This window comes from Nannobrachium achirus (assembly GCF_963921795.1).
Source record: "Nannobrachium achirus genome assembly, chromosome: 22".
NCBI classification, from domain to species: Eukaryota; Metazoa; Chordata; class Actinopteri; order Myctophiformes; family Myctophidae; genus Nannobrachium; species Nannobrachium achirus.
This window is the reverse complement of record NC_137829.1, coordinates 43957798-43978337: the sequence shown is the minus strand read 5'-3', so window position 1 is coordinate 43978337 and position 20540 is coordinate 43957798. Positions and strand designations below refer to the sequence as shown.

The window sequence follows — 20540 nt, the reverse complement described above, 5'->3', positions numbered from 1 at the left end:
CACCTTGTGTTAGAACAGTGGTTCTCAACCTGTGGGTCGGGACCCCCAGGGGGGGTCCCCAAATTATTTTTGGGGGTCCCCAGATGATTAACTTAATGTGCAACATTGTTTTCTCGCTCAACAGTAAACAAACCAACATAAAGTTTAAGTGTATAGATGGAGGGTAGCTACACATTTCTAAAGTGACAATTTAAGGAATTTTTAATACCTCTAAAATGACAAATTAAACGTTGGACAAATTGTCAAATATTAGAGGCAGAAATTGTGAAAATAGCAGATCTACATGCTCACAACGCCTCGCGTCGCGAGGCGCTGTGAGCATGTAGATCTGCTATTTTCACAATAGAACCGTGTTATACAAAATGTAATGCCTCAACTCTTGGTGCTCATATAGGGTGGGGGGTCCCCATTTAAAATATGATTATTTTGGGGGTCGCAGCCTGAAAAGGTTGAGAACCACTGTGTTAGAATACCTTATTGCGCAGGTAAAGCGCGTGTGTTTGTGTGTGGGGAGAGCCTTGTTTTCAAATGCAGCACCAGATCTTGTCCTTTTGAACAGTGCCGTGTATTGTCTCACCTTGTGTTTCACTCTCAGGCTCTGCAGCGCAACGCGGAACACTCACGCCTGGAAGGCGAGTGGGAACAGCTCTCAGCCCTTCAGCATCTGCAAATGCACCCAGCAGGAACAGGTGATGCCGGGTCACTGACTGGCTGCGTGCACGTGTGCGTGTGTGTGCGTGCGCGTGTGTGTGTGCGTGTGCGTGTGCGTGTGCGTGTGTGCGTTTGTGCGTGCGTGTGTGTGTGTGTGTGTGTGTGTGTGTGTGTGTGTGTGTGTGTGTGTGTGTGTGTGGCAGTGGAGGAGGCGATGCTCCCTGTACCCACGATCTGTACCATGAAATATTGTTTTTGAGTTTCCCAAGTTTGTGCATCTACCATTGTTTGTGTTCAAGAATTTATTGTTAAAGGGGCCCCACCATGAATTTCCCATTTTTGTCTAATTTTTTGGTCTACCCAGTGTCTCTTCCAGCTCCAAAATAAACCCATTCATTAACTCTAAGACTTAATTTCAGTGATTTTCTGAATGGGGTTTGAACGGTACTCTTTTGAAATCGGCCCATTCTATGTCACAGGGGGCTTATATCCTATTGGGCCCCCTTGAGAAGGGTGCGGTACTTTTTGGGATGCTATATATATATGAGGTGGAACCATGAGGTAAAGTGGTGCTAAAATTTGAACGATACAGAGAAGATTACAATTGACACAGTTCTCACTGTGGTTCTCTAAAATTCTCTGTATCGTTCCAATTTTAGCCCTAAGACAGCGTCCCGTTGCCAACAAAGCATTTTGGTATTGCATCTGAAACGGCTTGGAATTAGAAACAGACAGGACATGAAATTTCAATATCCGAGTGGTGGGGCCCCTTTAAATGTGAACGCAAACAAAGATGTTAAGTGTGCGTGCGTGCGTGCGTGCGTGCGTGCGTGTGTGTTACTGTAATAGCTTAATTGTGAGGGCCAGATGTCCAATAGATTTAGAGAAATTAGACAGGCACCGAAAATAGCGGATCAACAAACAACAAGCTCACAACGACGTGAGCTTGCTGCAGCTACAGTATTGTGAGCTTGCTGCAGCTACAGTATTTACATCTTTAGGGTTAGGATCAAAACATTTTAAGAAAAAGCTAAATCATGTAATAGTAATAAGCAGTTGTGTACCGTACGCTTGTCTGTGCACGACGTGTGTTGCTGAGTGTGTGCCTTTACTCATGCATGTGGGTGTGACAGAGGTCAGTAACACATGTGTGCTGTCGTGTCGCTTAGGTTTGTAACACAAACAACTACCAGCCACCCAGTAAGAAGATCGCGTCCTCCCAGAGCGTCTACAACCTGACCAGCTACGACGTTGAGAACTACCTGGTGTCCACGGCTAACGACTTCATCAGGAACAGGTGAGCCATTTGGAAGGTCCTGTTGAGATACACCAGCTCTTATGTGCAGGGGCGTCACAAGGGGTAGGAAAGTGGGACTGAGTTACCAGGGCCCAAGGTGGAGGGGCCCTAGTAACTTTAGCTATTGAAAAATAGCAGATATACAAGCTCACAGCGCGGCACCGAGTGCCGCGCTGCGAGCTCGTAGATCTGCTATTTTTGAAAAGTCGTGAAAATGTGCGCAAATCTTCGAATATATGTATTTTTTAATTTGTAACTCAAACTTCCCTGGAACTAGATATTTTGAGACGGGGGGTCCTTCGCATGAAAAAGTTTGAGCATCACTGACATGGAAACATAGGTTTCTTGGCACACATTTTCACGATTTTTCAAAAATAGCAGATCTACAAGCTTGCAGCTTGAGCTTGTATATCTGCTATTTTTCAATAGTTAACATTCATGGGGGGCCCGCAGTGAATCCTTGTACCCAGGGCCCAGAATTTGGTGTGACGCCCCTGCTTATGTGTTTAGCTGAGAGTGTTCTCAACAAATGGTGACTCTATTGTTCCCACTTGCAGTAACTCGTTCGGGCGGTCTGCCTTCTCAGTAAAGGGGGTAGACCTTTGGAACTCTTTGCCTACAGTTTTAAAACTAGAGACGGATGGTAATGTCTTTAACAGAGGAGTCCAGTTATGGTTGAAATCAAATCAACTGTGCTCACATGAATAGTTTCTGTTCCTGACCTGCACGTGTGAATTGTTTATGGCTACTTATGATTTTGTATGTCCCACAAGCTGATGGATCAGCTAATGATTGTAGTATGTTAGTTCTTATTAGTAAACGCTTATTATAATTGTTTGTACTTGACTGGGTTTTAGATTAGTATTATTGTTTTTGTACTTGATTGGGTTTTAGATTAGTATTAATGTTTATTGTACTTGACTGGGTGTTAGATTTGATTATTGTAAAATAGAAAAGCCTCCTGTGGACAGGTGATGAGAATTAGCACTTGTGCTATAATCACTTTTAATCAATGCATCTGGCTCGTCCAATGTGATTGTGATGTCTATGTCAAATAAATAAAACATAACGTAACATAACATTGGCCAATAGAAACCCACATTTTCTAAATATTGTTTCAACAATCTTAGTTACTTAAGATCAATACACGGATAGAGTAGAGTTGAAAGAAAATTTCAATTTTGTACAGGTTTGTACACGTTTAGACTTAGGACTTTCTACTAGTTAGGATTTACATAATGCAAACCCCGAGCTTCTAGTTATGCCTTATGGGTTACAATAAGGTTTTGGAGACATCAATAGACATAGCTATACAAAGGTGCATTGGGTACATGGAACACATGCTGAACAAAAACCTAAAGTTAGAATGAAATATTTAATGGACCATTGTAATGGAAAGTCTAGATAATAACTTATTATCTTTCATAATTGTTGGGAAACAAAAGGCTGGAGTTATAGTAATATTACATGAATGGAAACGGGCAGTGTTGGTGATATCTTTTGATGTCGAGTTGAAATTGGAAATGGAAGATTTGCTATGTTTTAGACATTAGTTAGGATTTAAAAGGACAACCATGTCCTCTTGGGTCTCAATCGATCTCCCTTTGACCTTTCATCTCCTCAGGTACGGCGGATTCGCCTTCGGCAAACCGCTCCCTCCCGGCTTACAAATGGACTTAATGGAGGTGCCCAGAAACCGCACCGTGTCCAAGGTAACTTTCCTCTGGCTTCCCAGCGTGCCCGCTGTGCCCGCTGTGCCCGCTGTGCCCGCTGTGCCCACTGTGCCCGCTGTGCCCACTGTGCCATCAGCCCTCTTAACCCATTTAGGCCTAGAATTATTCAATGCTTTAACTACTTGAAAAATAGCAGACACCGAGTGCTGCGCTGCGAGCTTGTAGATGTGCTATTTTTGTAAAATCAAGATTTCTTTTGCAAGTCTTTGAATATATCTATTTAAAAGCGAACATTTGTAACTCAAATATTTGCAAATATTTGCAACAACATATTTTGAGATGGGAGTCCGTGGCCAAATACCTGTAATTTTGGGGGTCCTTGACGAGAAAAGGTTTGAAAAACACTGATTTAGAGGAAGGATTTAGAAGTCGGTTCAAAGGTCGGGTCAAAGATATTTCAAAGACTTGCACATATTTTCACGTTTTTTCAAAAATAGCAGATCTACAAGCTCACAGCGTGGCACTCGGTGCCGCGCTGCGAGCTTGTATATCTGCTATTTTTCAATAGTTAAAGCACAAAATAATGGTTGAAGTGGTGCAAATCTAACGCGACTCGGCTGCGTTCCCGGTATTTGAGGGTTAATTGTGAGATGAACGTTTAAGCACGACACCCCTGACCAAAGTCATTATGGCACAATCGCAGCCTAGACGCTCATATGCAGATGGGGCCGTGTTAATATAACCATCAGCGGCGTCGTTATTCTGTTTAATAGCTCCCTACTTGTGCCAGTGTTGTTTTTCTTTTTTTTTCTCGCTTCCGAAATGCTGCCGCAGATGATATCGTCAGGGTTTATGATGTCCTGAATTATCTTTATGAGAACGAGAACTAGAGATGGTCGACTTCAACGTGTATGATCTGGACCAGGGGTGGGCAACTTTGATGATGGCGAGGGCCACTATATTTCCACCTTCACTCCAGAGGGCCACATTGCATATTGCTACTTTGTCATTCTAGTATCTTATACAAAAGAAGCAAAAATAGCAGATCTACAAGCTCAAAACGCATTGCGATGCGTTTTGAGCTTGCAGAACGGCTATTTTTGCTTCTTTTGAATTGGAATCCTGATTTCTTTTTTGTCATATTTGAATTGGAATCCTGAAATCTAACATTTTGAATTAATTTCAAACGCATTTAGTTATATAGCCATGTTAACTTTATGAACTTAAATACAAATACATTGGACATACAAAAATAAATGTTAATACTACCATCCTAGTCATTATGCTACTAATATAGACTGAAGGAATTAAAGCAGGTCATGTTTGGAATTGTAACGGCTGAAATCAATAATATATCAGTATTCAGATATAACCTGCGGGCCGCATTAAGTGAAGGTGGGGGCCGCATGTGGCCCCCGGGCCGCCAGTTGCCCATGTATGATCTGGACTAATAACACTGTGCGTGTTTGTGCGTGTGTGTGCGTGTGTGTGCGTGCGTGCGTGTGTGTGTGTGTGTGTGTGTGTGTGTGTGTGTGTGTGTGTGTGTGTGTGTGTGTGTGTGTGTGTGTGTGTGTGTGTGTGTGTGTGTGTGTGTGTGTGTGTGCGTGTGCACGTGCGTGTGAAGGTCTGGTATAACCCTGAAGGTCACCACACGATGCCAGCATACTTGAACAGCCTCAACAACTTCATCCTCCGCTCCAACCTTCCTGCAGACAAAGACCCACGGAAATACGGTAGGCATGACGAAGGGGGCGCTGGCTGTAGCTCCTTATGTACTGTATCGACACTGAATAAATAACACACATACTGTAGAAACGCATACAGCAATGTGCGCTTTGCCGGTATCTTCCAGGAGGGTTACTCACCGACTACTGTACACAATCTCTTTAACGCTAATGCTGCCACTTAATATGAAGGGTTAAAATTTCGTTGCTGCCGCGCCGCTCCCTCCATTAGCAGACGCTATTATTGGGGTTGTCTATGCACCGATAGAATGGTGAATGACATCAACGATTACGTCATCTAGTCACATGACATGTGTCATGTGACAGTGTGTCATGGCGGCCGCCAGCCGAGCCTTGTTTGTGCAGTAAACAGGCCAGCTTTGGGATTAGAAAGTCTTTTTTTGAGTAAATGAAGTCTTTTTATGGGCCTCTCAATGGATTTACTATGGAGGAGCTTCACTTCGCGTGCACGCCCAACGTGCGTTGTAAACAAATCGCGGACATTACCGATGCGGGCGGGACCGGAGCGACGTACTGTAAGTAATAATACTTTTACTGTAAATACAGTAAGATTGGCGGTGCTCACCGTCAACGGCACCATGATTTTAACCCTTTAAATGCCGGTGAGGATCGTCAACGGCATTTAAAGGGTCAACGGCATTTAAAGCGTCAACGCCACTAAAGTAAAATTAATTGTGAGCTCATAGATATCTCTGCTGTCGGGCCGAAACCTCCTAACTCCAAATGTTCATTTTCTGGGAAAATGAGCTCAAGTGGAGTTAGGAGGTTTTGGCTGAAGCACTTTTTACTACTTTTCATTGGTTCAATATTATTTTAACCAACACACAGACGTAAAGGGTGTTCAATAGCACATATATATGCAAAAGAAAAATCTAAAACCTCAAAAATGAAGTTAGGAGGTCAGACAGTGACAATATGCTATTTCCACTAGCTCTATATTCTCTCTATTCTGATAATAATTATTGCTATAGACTCTGTTTGTTCAATGTCTCTCCAGCTCTTTGGGAAAACAGAAAATAAAAATGTTCGGGTCGGGACACCAATTTCATCCAATAGAAGAGAGAGAGAACTCATGCAGGATACAAGATAAACAAGTGAAATTGGATGTGATGAAACAAATCAATGAGCAGACACAGTTGGAACAGTATCACAAGCTCACAGTTCTCTCCTGAATCCTGATTGGATGACATTTGTAACCCACCTGAAAATGAAGTTTTTGGTTTGTTTTATTAAATAGCTGGAGAGACAGGAGACCCATACAGTACTGGTGTAAAGTAACATAAGTACATTTACTTAAGTACTGTACTTAAGTACAGTTTTGAGGTATTTGTACTTTACTTGAGTATTTCCAGTTTTCAGTACTTTTACGTCTACTCCACTACATCTTGGTTCCAAATGTTCTACTTTTACTCCACTACAGTTATTTGAAAAACTTTAGTTAATAGTTACTTTGCAGATATAAATGATTATATTATAAAACATACATTAATGCACTTTAGCCCTATTTTATACCATGGCTATTTTCAAACATTTTGTACTTTTGTACTATCCTACTTTTGGTACTCTAAGTACATTTTGATGCCAATACTTTCGTACTTTTACTCAAGTACATTTTGAATTCTGGACTGCCCTCACACCAAAATACCTATGAGAGTGGAATCTGCGTTCCACCAATGCATTTCAATGAGAAGGGAGCGTTTTTTTGCAGAAATCCTCTGCTGGCATGAAACCGCTTCACTCTCATTGAAATGCATTGGCGGAACACGGATTCCACTCTCATAGGTATTTTGGTGTGAGGGCACCCTTAGGGAGTATTTCTACATTGCAGTATTGGTACTTTTACTCAAGTAAAAAATGTGAGTACTTTTTCCACCACTGACTGAAAATAGGGCTGAGGGAACATACTGTAGGTACTTACAGTATGTTCCCTCAGCCCTATTTTCCTCTCTCTTTAGGGTTTAGGGCTTAGGGTTTAGGGTTTAGGGGGTTAGGGTCGGGGTCAGAGGTTGAGAGAACATCGGTGCGCTCCTGCAATGAATATAGAGCGTTACCTTTTCAACAAAATAAAAAACCCAAACTAAAAGAAAGCTCTGTGCAACCACAGTGAGTCCGTCATTTCACATGCTCACAGGCTGGGGGCGCTGTGAGCCCTTTAGACCCCCATGATCTGCATGCATGCAGCATGAATGCAGATAAGCCATCGCTGGCTGGATATGGCAATGCTGAGGAAACGAGGCAGCCGCACGTTTTCACTACGGTTTCAGCACTCCGAAATATCAGCCTGACCGCATGCCTGCGGGCACGAATAGACAAGCACACACTCACCCACCCACGCACGCACACACACACATGCTCACTCGCGCTGTATAATATAAAATATATGTATCCATCCATATATTATATGGACGATCGTGCATGCACAAACATTCCTGCACACACAAATGCAACATACAGTTGGAGATTGAGCGACACGCAAATGCACACAGATGAAGATAAGCGCCTGCGCGTACTGGCTGTGTGTGTACCCACGTGCACGCACGCACACGCACTTAACTTCTCTCCCACCTTAGCATCCCCCCACAGTCAATAACAGAGCTCGGCTGTGCAGAGCGCAATCATTCAAATGTGACCTGCAGACTCACAGAGGAAACATGGTGGAGGAAGGCGGAGGGTATCAAGGGAGATTGCTTTTCACTGCGGGTGGTCTATCTTTATCATCACTGTCTGGCCAAAACCTCTTAACTCCATTTTTGAGTTTTTTTTATTTACTACATTTTGTATTTAATTTTGTCAAAAAAATAGCCGATCTACAAGATCACAGACTCTCTTGTAGATCTGCTATTTTCACTAGTTATGCCCCTCTTTTGGGTCTTGAGCAAAAAGGTTTGGGGACCACCGCGAGGTGAAGTGCCACACCTACCACCAGCTCCCAGTACTTACCGCACCTCTTAGTCACCCAAGCCATGCCACCCATAGCTTGAGTTGGCTCGAACCCAGAGCCTCGTGGTCCAAGGGCTGAGCTACCCGGACCATCAGCAGTGCATAGAGTTTACGTTCTACAGTGCTGCTGCAGAATGGCTGACACAGTGCCAACTTGGGAGATGACGTATGAGTTGACAGCCTTTGAGCAAGGCTCATACAAAATAATATAATATACAGTATATCGTCGTTGTCGGGTGGAAACCAAAAAGCTTTCATTTTGTATTTATCATTTAAACAATGTTTGAAACTAGTGAAAACAGCCGATCTACTAGCACACAACGCCTCGCACCGCGAGGCGTTGTGTGCTTGTAGATCTGCTGTTTTCACTACTTTTGTGCAACAGCCTTGTATGATGAAGCAGGGCTTTACTTTGTGAAAGAATGTACACATTTGAAACTTGGAGATACGAGGTTTCTGCCCAACAGTGACGATATAATAATATAAAAAAATAGCGGATAGTTACAGTACATTGCCTTAAAACAACCGTATTGTATTGTATATACATCTCAGTAGATCTTAACCTGTCTTGAAAACCTTGCTTGTTCTGGAATAAGCTCCAGATTGACATTAGACTGGTTCTTGACTTTTCATTCAATGAATAGTTTTTACGTTATAATGCCTGCTTGTTTTATGTCTTGGCCAGGGCTCCCTTGTAAAAAGAGATTATAATCTCAATGGGACTTGCCTGGTTAAAAAAAGAAAAAAAGAAAACCAGCCACCCTACACTACAGTAGTTTTATATATGGCGTGTTGGCAGTGTTGATTTCGTCGACTAAAACTATGACGAAAAATGTTTGTCGACTGTGTTTTTTTCACTGACGAAAACTAAATAAAAACTAAGCTGTGATGAGTAAAACTAAGGCTAAATAAAAACTTGACTAAAACGTTAGGGAGGGACTAGTGGAGAAGAGTCATTTTATGTTTGGTTGCTCTCAGATGTTGTGTGCTGTGAGCTTGTAGATCTGCTATTTTCAACACACAACCAAGTGTAAAATCAGTCATTGCGATGCCATCAAGGCCTGCCAAAGCACATTTCAGTTGACTAAATCAACTGTCGATTTAGTCGCCTAAAATCGTATGATATTTAGTCGACTAAAATTAGACTAAAACTAATACTTTTCAGGTGACTAAATTATGACTAAAACTAAATGACATTTCATTCAAAAGACTAAATCAACATTTGCTTGTCAAAAACAACACTGCTAACCAGACATAATCAACATTTGCTTGTCAAAAACAACACTGCTAACCAGACATTCTGTTGTTTGTCCCCCCGCTACAGCCATCTCTGTGTCCAGTCACCCCTACTACGGACGGGCGGACGACGAAGACGCTGTGTAAGGACCCGCCTCCACTCTTCTTCCATTTCCACCGTTAAACTGATTGTTGACACCTAGTCTCGCGTAGCCAGACAACTATTCCACAATCTCCGAATGCTATATAGAGTCTGGAACGGCAGCTTCCCGAACGGCGAGTATCGGAAGTAGCCTGTGCTGCACTGAACAGTTAGTAGTCCCACTGGAAACATAACAGAAACACAATAGCTCAGACAAAGTCATTCGAGCGGCATATTCTTGTTATGGGTGTATGTATAGTTTAAGAAAACGTTTGAAAACATCATGGAAGTAACACCAATAACGCCAGAGAAAGACGAAATAATGCCCCCAGAAATATTGAAAGGAGACTTAACGCTTCCAGTAGGACTTGTTATCGCTACTGCACCAAGGATTTCCCAAATCGTGGAGTCAAGAGTCTGGCCACGCGAGACTAGTTGACGCCTAACCGGATAAGCGGCTGCGCTAGCCGGGCTGGAAGCCACTCACATTTGCATCCTAATCAGTGCAAATACGACCAAAGTTATCAAAGTTGTGAACGGGGGGGTTATTGGCAGCTGTTTGGCTGCTCTCGGGGTGCAATATTATAGCTCTCTTCTCCTCCTTAGATTCAAATTCAAGCTCAGCGGGAGTTCAACGGAGGTCGGCGCCGCTATCTGATGGCTGTATTTACCCATATTTGATTTTCTAAATGGACTTTCCTGAGCTTGCATTATTGATCAGGGGGCCCAATATAATGGGTGTTTACCTTGAAGGTGGCACTGAGGTGGATTGATTCCACTTCCCCAAACGGGTCTGTTTAAAACCCATTTAGGGCCTAGAATTAATTATATTTAATGCTTTAGCTATTGAAAAATAGCAGATATACAAGCTCGCAGCGCGGCACCGAGTGCCGCGCTGCGAGCTTGTAGATCTGCTATTTTTTTTTTTTTTAAATCATGAAAATGTGTGCACATTTTTCAATATATATTTTTCAAAGCAAACTTTTTTAACTCAAATCGCTGCTTCTGGGGGGTCCCTGGAACAACATATTTTGAGATGGGGGTCCGTGGCCAAATAAATGTAATTTGGGGGGTCCTTGACAGCACTTCATTAGACCCCCTGGTGTGGTTGTTATGAGCAATTATGTATTCCCTCTGTATTTGTTGTTTCTTCCTGGAGGCTGACACCTTGTGGGTCAAAAGTGCCGATCCAAAAACACTGATTTAATGACATCACATAATCATCCCCTCCCCTTTTACCATTCACCCAACACTGTGGGTGTGGCTAACTTCAGCTTGGTCACCACCCATGACAACCAGGCATACTTAATGAACTGGTGGGTGTGGCCACATAACAACCTAATTTGAACTCTTTCTGTACACTTTTTGGGAAATAATCTTCCTCCTAGTATAATAATCATAATACCTGATAATCATGTATTATTATTTTTCACTCACTCACTCACTCACTCACTCACTCACTCACTCACCTTCTCTGTCACATGCACTCAATCTAACTCTCTCTCTCTCTCTCTCTCTCTCTCTCTCTCTCTCTCTCTCTCTCTCCCACTCCTATCCCACTCACTCTCTCGCTCCGTGTCTTGCTCACTCGCTCCCTTTGTCTCCAACTCTGTCTCTGTCTCTTGCCTCTCCCTTTCATGCTTGATCCCCCGTGCTCAGCTCATCCTGTTCAGTCGGCGGTGTTGTGTCATGGCCAAAGTAAAGAGGGCAAAACAGTTGAGGCACAGGCTGGGCATCTGAGGGAAGAAATGACGCCACTCTCTCTTTTAAGTGAGCCAGCTGGGAGGCTCGGGGGCAAAGGGAGTTCAGAGGGCAGGGAGAGGGCAGGGGGGGCATCTGTCTTCAGATATCAGTGTCACGTGTGTGGCCGGCCGCCCCTTTAAGAGACCCGTGACTGTTTTATTAGACACAAATGGAGAACAGTACAAGTATAATCAATACAATAAACAATGTAGTACAGCACAAGTACAGTTAAACACCCTGCCTAAAAGGAACATCCCAAATAAGTCCTTTTACTGTCTTTTTTACGTTGGAGGTCCTTTGTATTCAATTCATGGACATAACAAATAGCAAGCAAAGAAAACATACAATATCATTGCAGTTATGAAAAACACTATATGTACAGGATAGGGGAAACAAGGGGGTGGGGCTAAGGTAAGGGGGTGGGGCTAAGGCTCACTTCTCACCTGTATGGGAGAAGTGATAACTACCTCTGCAATTAGCCAGTAGCTATGCCCCTCCCCTAAAAACTTTTGTCCAATGCTAGCTTAGCAACCGGCAGCTTACCAAGGCTGTTGCCAAGGCAAACCTTGGCAAGCAGGAAGTTATTCTAAGCTAGCATTGGACCAAAGCTTTTTTGGGAGGGGCATAGCTACTGGCTAATTCCAATTCCAATTCCAATTTGAGAAGTGAACAGAAATAATGACCGTTTCTGTCACCCCCATATTACACACAGACATAAATATTGGATTCATTCTTCTCAAGCCACATACCTCCAACACGAAACATCCTGACGTTAAAATGACGTTTTTCAGATAGACAAATGTGGCAGCAACGCACAAGCTCTGATGACAAACAGTGTTCACATGGGGTGACCGGGTTCACTCTGGGGACTGGAGGTGCATACCATTGCATACCACCGGCGTGGCTTGCAGTGACGTAACTTCTCTGTCGAGTATCCTTGCTATAAGCCAGGGATCAAAGTCTCAGCGGCTAGCACTGGATCAAGTCTGGACTGGAGACTCTGAGCTTCTCTTCACTGCTTCTGATATGCCCTTCATTATTTTTTGCCAGCTACTGGAGCTCATAGACAAAGAAGACAGCGGACAGACAGACATGTGGGACTCCACACTGAGATATGAAACAGCCTCTGCTTCTTTTGTGTCCATTATCTTGTCACAGGCCAGGCAACACACATCTGTCTTAACAAGGCTATTTATTATTAATGGGATTCTATTTATTGTGTGCCCCCCGCTGAACGCTTCAAATGAATGAAGTCTCTGCAGACGTGAGTCAGTTCCTGGGCAGACTATAAAACGCAGGTTTCTTTGTGAAGATGAGAAAATAAATGGCTTCGGTCCAGGTGACTCGGCATATAGATTGGATTATACCCTGGGTCCTAGAATGCGTGGCTATCCTGCAGCATTTCAAAGTAAAGATCAGTTCTTATAACTAAGTGGAGGAACAAAGAAAAGTTGCTGACGGGCGAGGATGATTATAATGATCGATGGCTTAACTGTACGTACGTGAATACTACTACTGGCTACTGGCAAAGACGGAGTTGGTGTCCATAAGATGGTGACCGTTAGAGACGTGCCGATTGATCGGTGAGTGATCGCGATCGGCCGATAATGCCTCATATCGGCTTTGCTCGGTATCGGCTTGGCCGATCCACAAGCTAGATCAGCTATTTTCACAATACGTATCTGTGGGACTGAACGTAACCTCAGCTTCAACTCCTACAAGTTGAATCGGATAGAAATGTCCATGTTCTGTAAGAAGAATCATTAAATATATAAAGGCTGCAATAGATAGACAAATTTATGGATTTGACGCTGTGATCGGGAATATCGGTATCGGCAGATACTGATTCCAGTTGATCGGTGATCGGTATCGGGCCCAAAAATCGCAATCGCAGCATCTCCATTAAGACTACCACTGAATGATAAAAAACAATGGCTGATTGACGATAAGCGCTGAAATGGTGGCCCGGCCTCGCGTTGATGACACATTGAGTGATGTTGCTCCTCTTCCCTCCCGCCACCCCCCAGGGTTCAGGGTATGATCCAGATCCTGGTGGCCCTGTGCGTGCTGACCGGCTACTCCATCATGACGGCCAGCTTCGCCATCTACGAGGTCCACGAGCACCACAGCGGCTCCAAGAGGCTCCAGCACATCTCGGGCATCAGCGAGCCCCTCTACTGGGCCGTGAACTTCTTCTACGACATGGTAACGTATTTCAGCTGCTTTCACGGGGACCTATTACACCAGGGGTTCCCAAACTTTTGTCTCTGGGCACCCCATAAATATCTTTTTAATCTGAGGCACCCCATACATTATCATTTTCACTCCCAGCACCTTATATTTATAGCATATCGTCGTTGTCGGGTGGAAACCTTGTATGTCCAAAACCGTTCGTTTTGTATTTATCGTCTATAAAATGTACTAAACTAGTGAAAACAGCAGATCTACAAGCACACAACGCCTCGCGATGCGAGGTGTTGTGTGCTTGTAGATCGGCTGTTTTCACTAGTTTTGTGCGACAGTCTTGTATGATGAAGCAAGCCTTTGCTTTACCAAAAGACGTTCGCATTTGAAACTTGGAGATACAAGGTTTCTGCCCGACAGTGACGATATTTTAGTGATTGTGTTGCAAGGAAAACGTTGAGATAATAGCCGTTTTGGTTAGAACTGACTGAAAATAACTTACTTCAAGTTTAAAATGATACTAAATATTGTTTTCAAGTGTCCAAATAAATTCCAAATATTATCAAATGATCTGCCGCCGCGGCACCCCAGGGTGCCCCGTCGTCACCCACTTTGAAAACCCCTGTATTACACTACGACTAATAGCCTTAGAAAACGGTGTGAACAGAGAAAAGGATAGTGTAATTGTATGCCCGTCATGATGAGTGGGGTGGCTTAAATCATGATATTACATAACCACTCTTCCCTCCCGCTAGCTCAACAACCATTCCCTCGTTTCATTCTCTGTCCTCCCATCCCCAGGTCCTCTACATGGTCCCCGTGGCGCTGACTGTGTTTCATTCTCTGTCCTCCCATCCCCAGGTCCTCTACATGGTCCCCGTGGCGCTGACTGTGTTTCATTCTCTGTCCTCCCATCCCCAGGTCCTCTACATGGTCCCCGTGGCGCTGACTGTGTTTCATTCTCTGTCCTCCCATCCCCAGGTCCTCTACATGGTCCCCGTGGCGCTGACTGTGTTTCATTCTCTGTCCTCCATCCCCAGGTCCTCTACATGGTCCCCGTGGCGCTGACTGTGTTTCATTCTCTGTCCTCCATCCCCAGGTCCTCTACATGGTCCCCGTGGCGCTGACTGTGTTTCATTCTCTGTCCTCCATCCCCAGGTCCTCTACATGGTCCCCGTGGCGCTGACTGTGTTTCATTCTCTGTCCTCCATCCCCAGGTCCTCTACATGGTCCCCGTGGCGCTGACTGTGTTTCATTCTCTGTCCTCCATCCCCAGGTCCTCTACATGGTCCCCGTGGCGCTGACTGTGTTTCATTCTCTGTCCTCCATCCCCAGGTCCTCTACATGGTCCCCGTGGCGCTGACTGTGTTTCATTCTCTGTCCTCCATCCCCAGGTCCTCTACATGGTCCCCGTGGCGCTGACTGTGTTTCATTCTCTGTCCTCCATCCCCAGGTCCTCTACATGGTCCCCGTGGCGCTGACTGTGTTTCATTCTCTGTCCTCCCATCCCCAGGTCCTCTACATGGTCCCCGTGGCGCTGACTGTGTTTCATTCTCTGTCCTCCATCCCCAGGTCCTCTACATGGTCCCCGTGGCGCTGACTGTGTTTCATTCTCTGTCCTCCCATCCCCAGGTCCTCTACATGGTCCCCGTGGCGCTGACTGTGTTTCATTCTCTGTCCTCCCATCCCCAGGTCCTCTACATGGTCCCCGTGGCGCTGACTGTGTTTCATTCTCTGTCCTCCATCCCCAGGTCCTCTACATGGTCCCCGTGGCGCTGACTCTGTTTCATTCTCTGTCCTCCCATCCCCAGGTCCTCTACATGGTCCCCGTGGCGCTGACTGTGGCTGTGGTCGCAATCTTCCAGGTTCCAGCGTTCACAGAGAAGCACAACCTGGGCGCCGTCACTTTGCTCCTGGTGCTGTTTGGGTCAGTGTTTTGTATGCAGTTGATTCAGTTAAAAATGAAAGCTTTTAACACAGGTGATTTGTACCTCATGCTTTATATTTGCACATACGAAGATGAAGTTCCACCCTAAAGTAGAAATCACACCTAGTGTGAAGTGAGCTGTGCTATTTATGCGTTAATTACACGTCCCATGAAGCTTGGTCAATGTGACCTTGGGCGTACAACAAACTTTAAGCCAGATGTAGGCCACACTTCAGTTCAGAGCCTGGACATTTAGTGGGCGTACAACAAACTTTGAGGCAGCACTTTGTGCCACGATGTAGGCCACGCTTCAGAGCCCGGACAAAGCCAGATGTTGGGAGCTTAGCTCCTTCCAGGAGCACCGCACAAAAAAATGAAAGCTTTTAGTACAGATGATTTTGCTGCATGCTTTATATTTAAACACAAATATATGAAGTTCCACCCTAATAAAGTAAGATTCCGAAAACAATGAAAAGCCACTGCCAGCCAGCGATGTGGACTACTGGAAGGGGACTGGAGTTGTTGGTTGGAGTTTAGGCTCCGGTTTGGCCCCCCCCCCGACACTTTTGTATGATGGACAAAAAAAAACAAAAAAACATAGAGATTTGAAACTTGGAAGGTACGAGGTTTCTGCCCCGACAGTGACAATTTGTGACAATTTGAAGTTTCAGGAAAAGGGATTTCGAAGGCTTTTTTTAGAACCGGCCTCAGTCTTAAAAGGGTTAAGGCACTGCAGGGTGACTCTCCATCTTTATCTGCCTCTATCTCTGTGTGTGTGTGTGTGTGTGTGTGTGTGTGTGTGTGTGTGTGTGTGTGTGTGTGTGTGTGTGTGTGTGTGTGTGTGTGTGTGTGTGTGTGTGTGCGTGCGTGCGTGCGTGCATTTGTCTCTCGTCTTTCTCTCTTGCTCTCCTTTTCTCTCTCTCTCTCTCTCTCTCTCTCTCTCTCTCTCTCTCTCTCTCTCTCTGTCTTCCTTCCCGTTTTCCGTTGGTTCCAGCTGACCCGCTCAACCCCAATCAAATGAACAAGCAAATTATTTGGGAGAGAATAGAGAGAAAGAGGAAAAAGTTGAGAGGAGGATGTACTGCCACCGCAGGGAATAGAGGGAGCGGCAATTCATCTTCCTCTTCTTTTGGTGCTGTTTTTTTAATGTTTACCCTCCTCCTCCTCTGTGGCTCTGCTCTTCTCTGTTCCCTTTTTAAATGTTCTTTGGTGCGTCTGCTTTCATCACGCCCCTCACTTCTCCATTTAGCCCGTTAAACCCTCAAATACCGGGAACGCGCCCGAGTCGCGTTACATTTTAACCACTTTAACCATCGTTTCATGCTTTAACTTCGGTGCCGCGCTGCGAGCTCGTAGATCTGCTATTTTTGAAAGAAATCGTGAAAATGTGTGCGCAAGTCTTTGAATACCTTTGACCTTATCTTTGACCCGACTTCTAAATCCTTCCTCTAAATCAGTGGTTCTCAAAAATGTTCATGTCAAGGACCCTCAAAATTACATTTATTTGGCCGCAGACCCCCATCTCAAAACATGTTGTTCCAGGGACCACCCCCAGAAGCAGAGATTTGAGTTACAAAAGTTTGCTTTGAAATATATATATTGAAACATTTGCACACATTTTCACGATTTTTCAAACATAGCAGATCTACAAGCTTGCAGCGCGGCACTCGGTGCCGCGCTGTGAGCTTGTATATCTGCTATTTTTCAATAGTTAAAGCATTCAATAATTCTAGGCCTAAATGGGTTAAAGACAGGCAAGGGCATGTCATTTTTTTTTCTCTTCTCAAGAAGAGGCATTGATGGAGAGGATGCCGCAACCTGCTTTCATCTGCAGAAAAACAAACTCTGAGAAGAAAGCGCTCTTTGTGGATGTTTGGTTTCTGAAAAGCCACCCTAGCTGCCACGATCACAAAGCTGACTGATTTTAAACAACATGATCACTTTCTTCTTTTTTTTGTACTTTTGACAATATGTGGCCGCGTGTCGCTCACGGCGAACGCTCAGCTTATAAAGTACCAAAGTCCTGATGTCACTCGTTCAACCCCTGGGTTGTGGAGTTTTTTTTTCTCTATGGAGAATAACTTTGGGTCATCTTAAAATCGTCTCATATGAGCATTGTGGTTTTGGCATTATTAAAGTTTTTTTCACACCGTCAGTTGATTCTTCAACTGACGGTGCCCCTACAGGGCAAATTTATTATTGTGTTGTCAGATTATGATAGCACACTAATAATCCTAGCCACACAACCACAGATTTTTTTTGTTTTTTTTTTGATAAAATATAAATGTTGCCAAAAAGCATCACTGGGCCTTGCAGGGTTTTAAAGAGGTGGTGCCATAGTTTTGTACTTTTTCTGTTTTTCCATGTGTCTAGGAGGTTGAAAGTACATCATTGGACCCCCTGGTGTGGTTTTTATGAGCAATTATGTATTCTCTTGGTATTTGTTTGTTTTCTCTTGGAGGCTGCCACCTTGTGGTCAAAAGTGTCAGTTAAAAAAACACAGATACGTTTACATCACAGAATCAACTCCTCCCCTAATTACCATTCACCCAACACTGTGGGGTGTGGCTAACTTCAACTGGGTCACCACCCACCAAGACATCCATGCATACTTAATGAACTGGGGGTGTGGCCACATAAAAAACAAATTTTAACTCTTTCTTTATACTTTCTTTTCCTCCTAGTATAATCATAATACCTGATAATCATGTTTTAAAGGGGGGGGGGGGGGGGGGGGAATCATGGCACCACCTCTTTAAGTCACCAGTAAATGGTAAATGGTGCATTTATATAGCATCTTTATCCGAGGTGCTTTACAGTGACCAGTCACTTCAGAAGCTGACCTCAAGCGGTCCTGTCTTTCTCTCCGTCCTCAGCTTTGCTACCTTCCCTTGGATGTACTTGCTGTCTGGCATCTTCAAGGACGCAGAGATGGCCTTCATCACGTACGTGTGCATCAACCTGTTCATCAGCGTCAACACCATCATGACCACCTCCATCCTCTTCTTCATGGGTCAACTCACCTACCACAACGAGGTCAGTGGCACGGACGCTACATTAATAGGCAAACCATTGAATGGGCCCGACAATTGGATAGTCACTGCATGGGCAGTATCCTTGACTCTGTGTGTGTGTGTGTGTGTGTGTGTGTGTGTGTGTGTGTGTGTGTGTGTGTGCGTGTGCGTGTGTGAGTGTGTGTGTTATAGCTCTAAGGTCTAATAGCTATCATTGCCATAGAGTCTTTGTTCAGTCTCCCCATCTTCTCAGCTTTTTAGTAAACACAGGAGGAAACACAGGAAATCATCAGCGCCCACACCCTAGGTGGGGTTGGCGATAGGGCCTTTCTGTGTGGAGTTTGCATGTTCTCCCCGTTTCTCCTAGGGTAGATACCCTCACAAAAACATGCAGTAATCCTGGTCTCTATAATGCCTCCCCCTGGCCAGCCGGGGCGCCTGATGGAGGGGAAAAGAAACTGGTTGGAATAACGTGTTCCTTCCACGCGCTGTGACCAAACCGGGGAAATCAGGTGAAAAGAAGCAACTTGGACTACTCATGCATAGAAGGAAGCATGAGGTCAGTCCGTTGTCTCCTCAGGCGCGGCAGAGGGAGACTAGAACCCAGGATTACAGCTTAGGCAATTGGCACTGGGTGAAAAAATGGGTTACAAAATTGTGGATAAAAATTATAAAGTAAAAAAAAAAAAGTAAACACAGGAAATAAAGATTTCAGGTCGGGATACAGATTTGATCCAACCAGGAGCGAGAACTCACATAGAATACAGGATAAACAAGTGAAATTAGAAGTGATGCAACAAAAAAACTGGAAAATTTGAATAGGAACAAAATTAAAGCTGATAAAATGAATGACCTTCATGAGGTTCTCTCTCCGTCCTGAAAATGTATTTTCTATTTAGAGCTCGGGAAACAGGGAGACACCTGTTACTGAACAAACACTCTATGCCAATGATTACTCTGAATATATCTGAATTTGGGGCTTTACATTTTCAACAGTATCATGTCGCTTACAACACCTTTATTTCAATGCTTCTGGTCAGTATCTGAGGTGGTTTACTGAGATGATGAACTAGTCCTCTCCTCATTGCCAGACAGAGATTTGGAAAGGCTGTGTGAGGATTTATGCGTAGGCTGAGTCGATGAGCAGGGCTTCTCAACCTTTTCTGGATCAGGGCCCACTTCAAAATCTTGAAAGTGACCACTTGTTGAGTGTGTCGCTTGCATTTACACTTAACACATATCACCCCGAGTTTCCCGAGTTTAGGTCGTTTTTGAAAAAACATGATTATTATTGTTTTGTTTTTTTTCAATTCTTTTTTTTTGTAATTTTGTAACCGGTTGTTGGATTGTTGTGGGTTGTTGGGTTGTTGAGTTGTGAGCATGTAGATCTGCTATTTTCACAGTATTTATCTGTGGAACCGAGTCACATTAAATGTAATACCTACAATTCCAAGTGCTTGTCAGGGTGGGGGTCCCCAGTTCATATATGTTTATTTTAAGGGTCACAGCCTAAAAAGGGTTTAGAACCCCTTGGTATAGAGCATTAACAAATTCATCCACCAGGGGCATTGACAACTCATTCTTATGACTTCCTATCTAGCCAAGCTTTATAAACTATATATTTTTTAAAGAGAAAACAATAAAAAGAAAAAAGAAAATATTCGACTTTGGTGAACAATGTCGAATAGTGACTCTGATATTCGAATATTCGAATATTTGGTGAATGCCCTAGGGCCTAGGCCTAGTATATTCACCTCTGGCTGTTTCTGGCTTTGCACTCACTGAGCGTACCACACAACCCGGCTAGCTTTCATGAGACCTAAGACATGACCCAATAGCAGTAAAAGAAGTGCTGAGCACTATAAATGCAGGATTACGGTGTAATTATTTCATTGCTGAACGCCGTACAGGATGTTACCAGGCTCTATTAGCCACAGAGCAGCACACATATTTACATACAGCCATTGTTTCCGGTTGACCTCTGCTGC

The 20540-nt window shown here is 44.1% G+C and overlaps 1 protein-coding gene across 1 annotated transcript in view; it reads left to right on the top strand.

Annotated features, from left to right (window-relative positions):
• abca12 (ATP-binding cassette, sub-family A (ABC1), member 12) overlaps nt 1-20540 on the top strand; it is a gene marked incomplete at both ends in the record, with an annotated part of 101265 nt that overhangs the window by 56065 nt on the left and 24660 nt on the right. Inside the window, 8 exons of the mRNA XM_080752913.1 lie at nt 596-689; nt 1821-1948; nt 3573-3660; nt 5246-5354; nt 9631-9685; nt 13455-13632; nt 15423-15538; nt 18415-18574. Coding sequence (XP_080609039.1) covers nt 596-689; nt 1821-1948; nt 3573-3660; nt 5246-5354; nt 9631-9685; nt 13455-13632; nt 15423-15538; nt 18415-18574 — 928 coding nt within the window. The remainder of the gene's footprint in view (nt 1-595; nt 690-1820; nt 1949-3572; nt 3661-5245; nt 5355-9630; nt 9686-13454; nt 13633-15422; nt 15539-18414; nt 18575-20540) is intronic.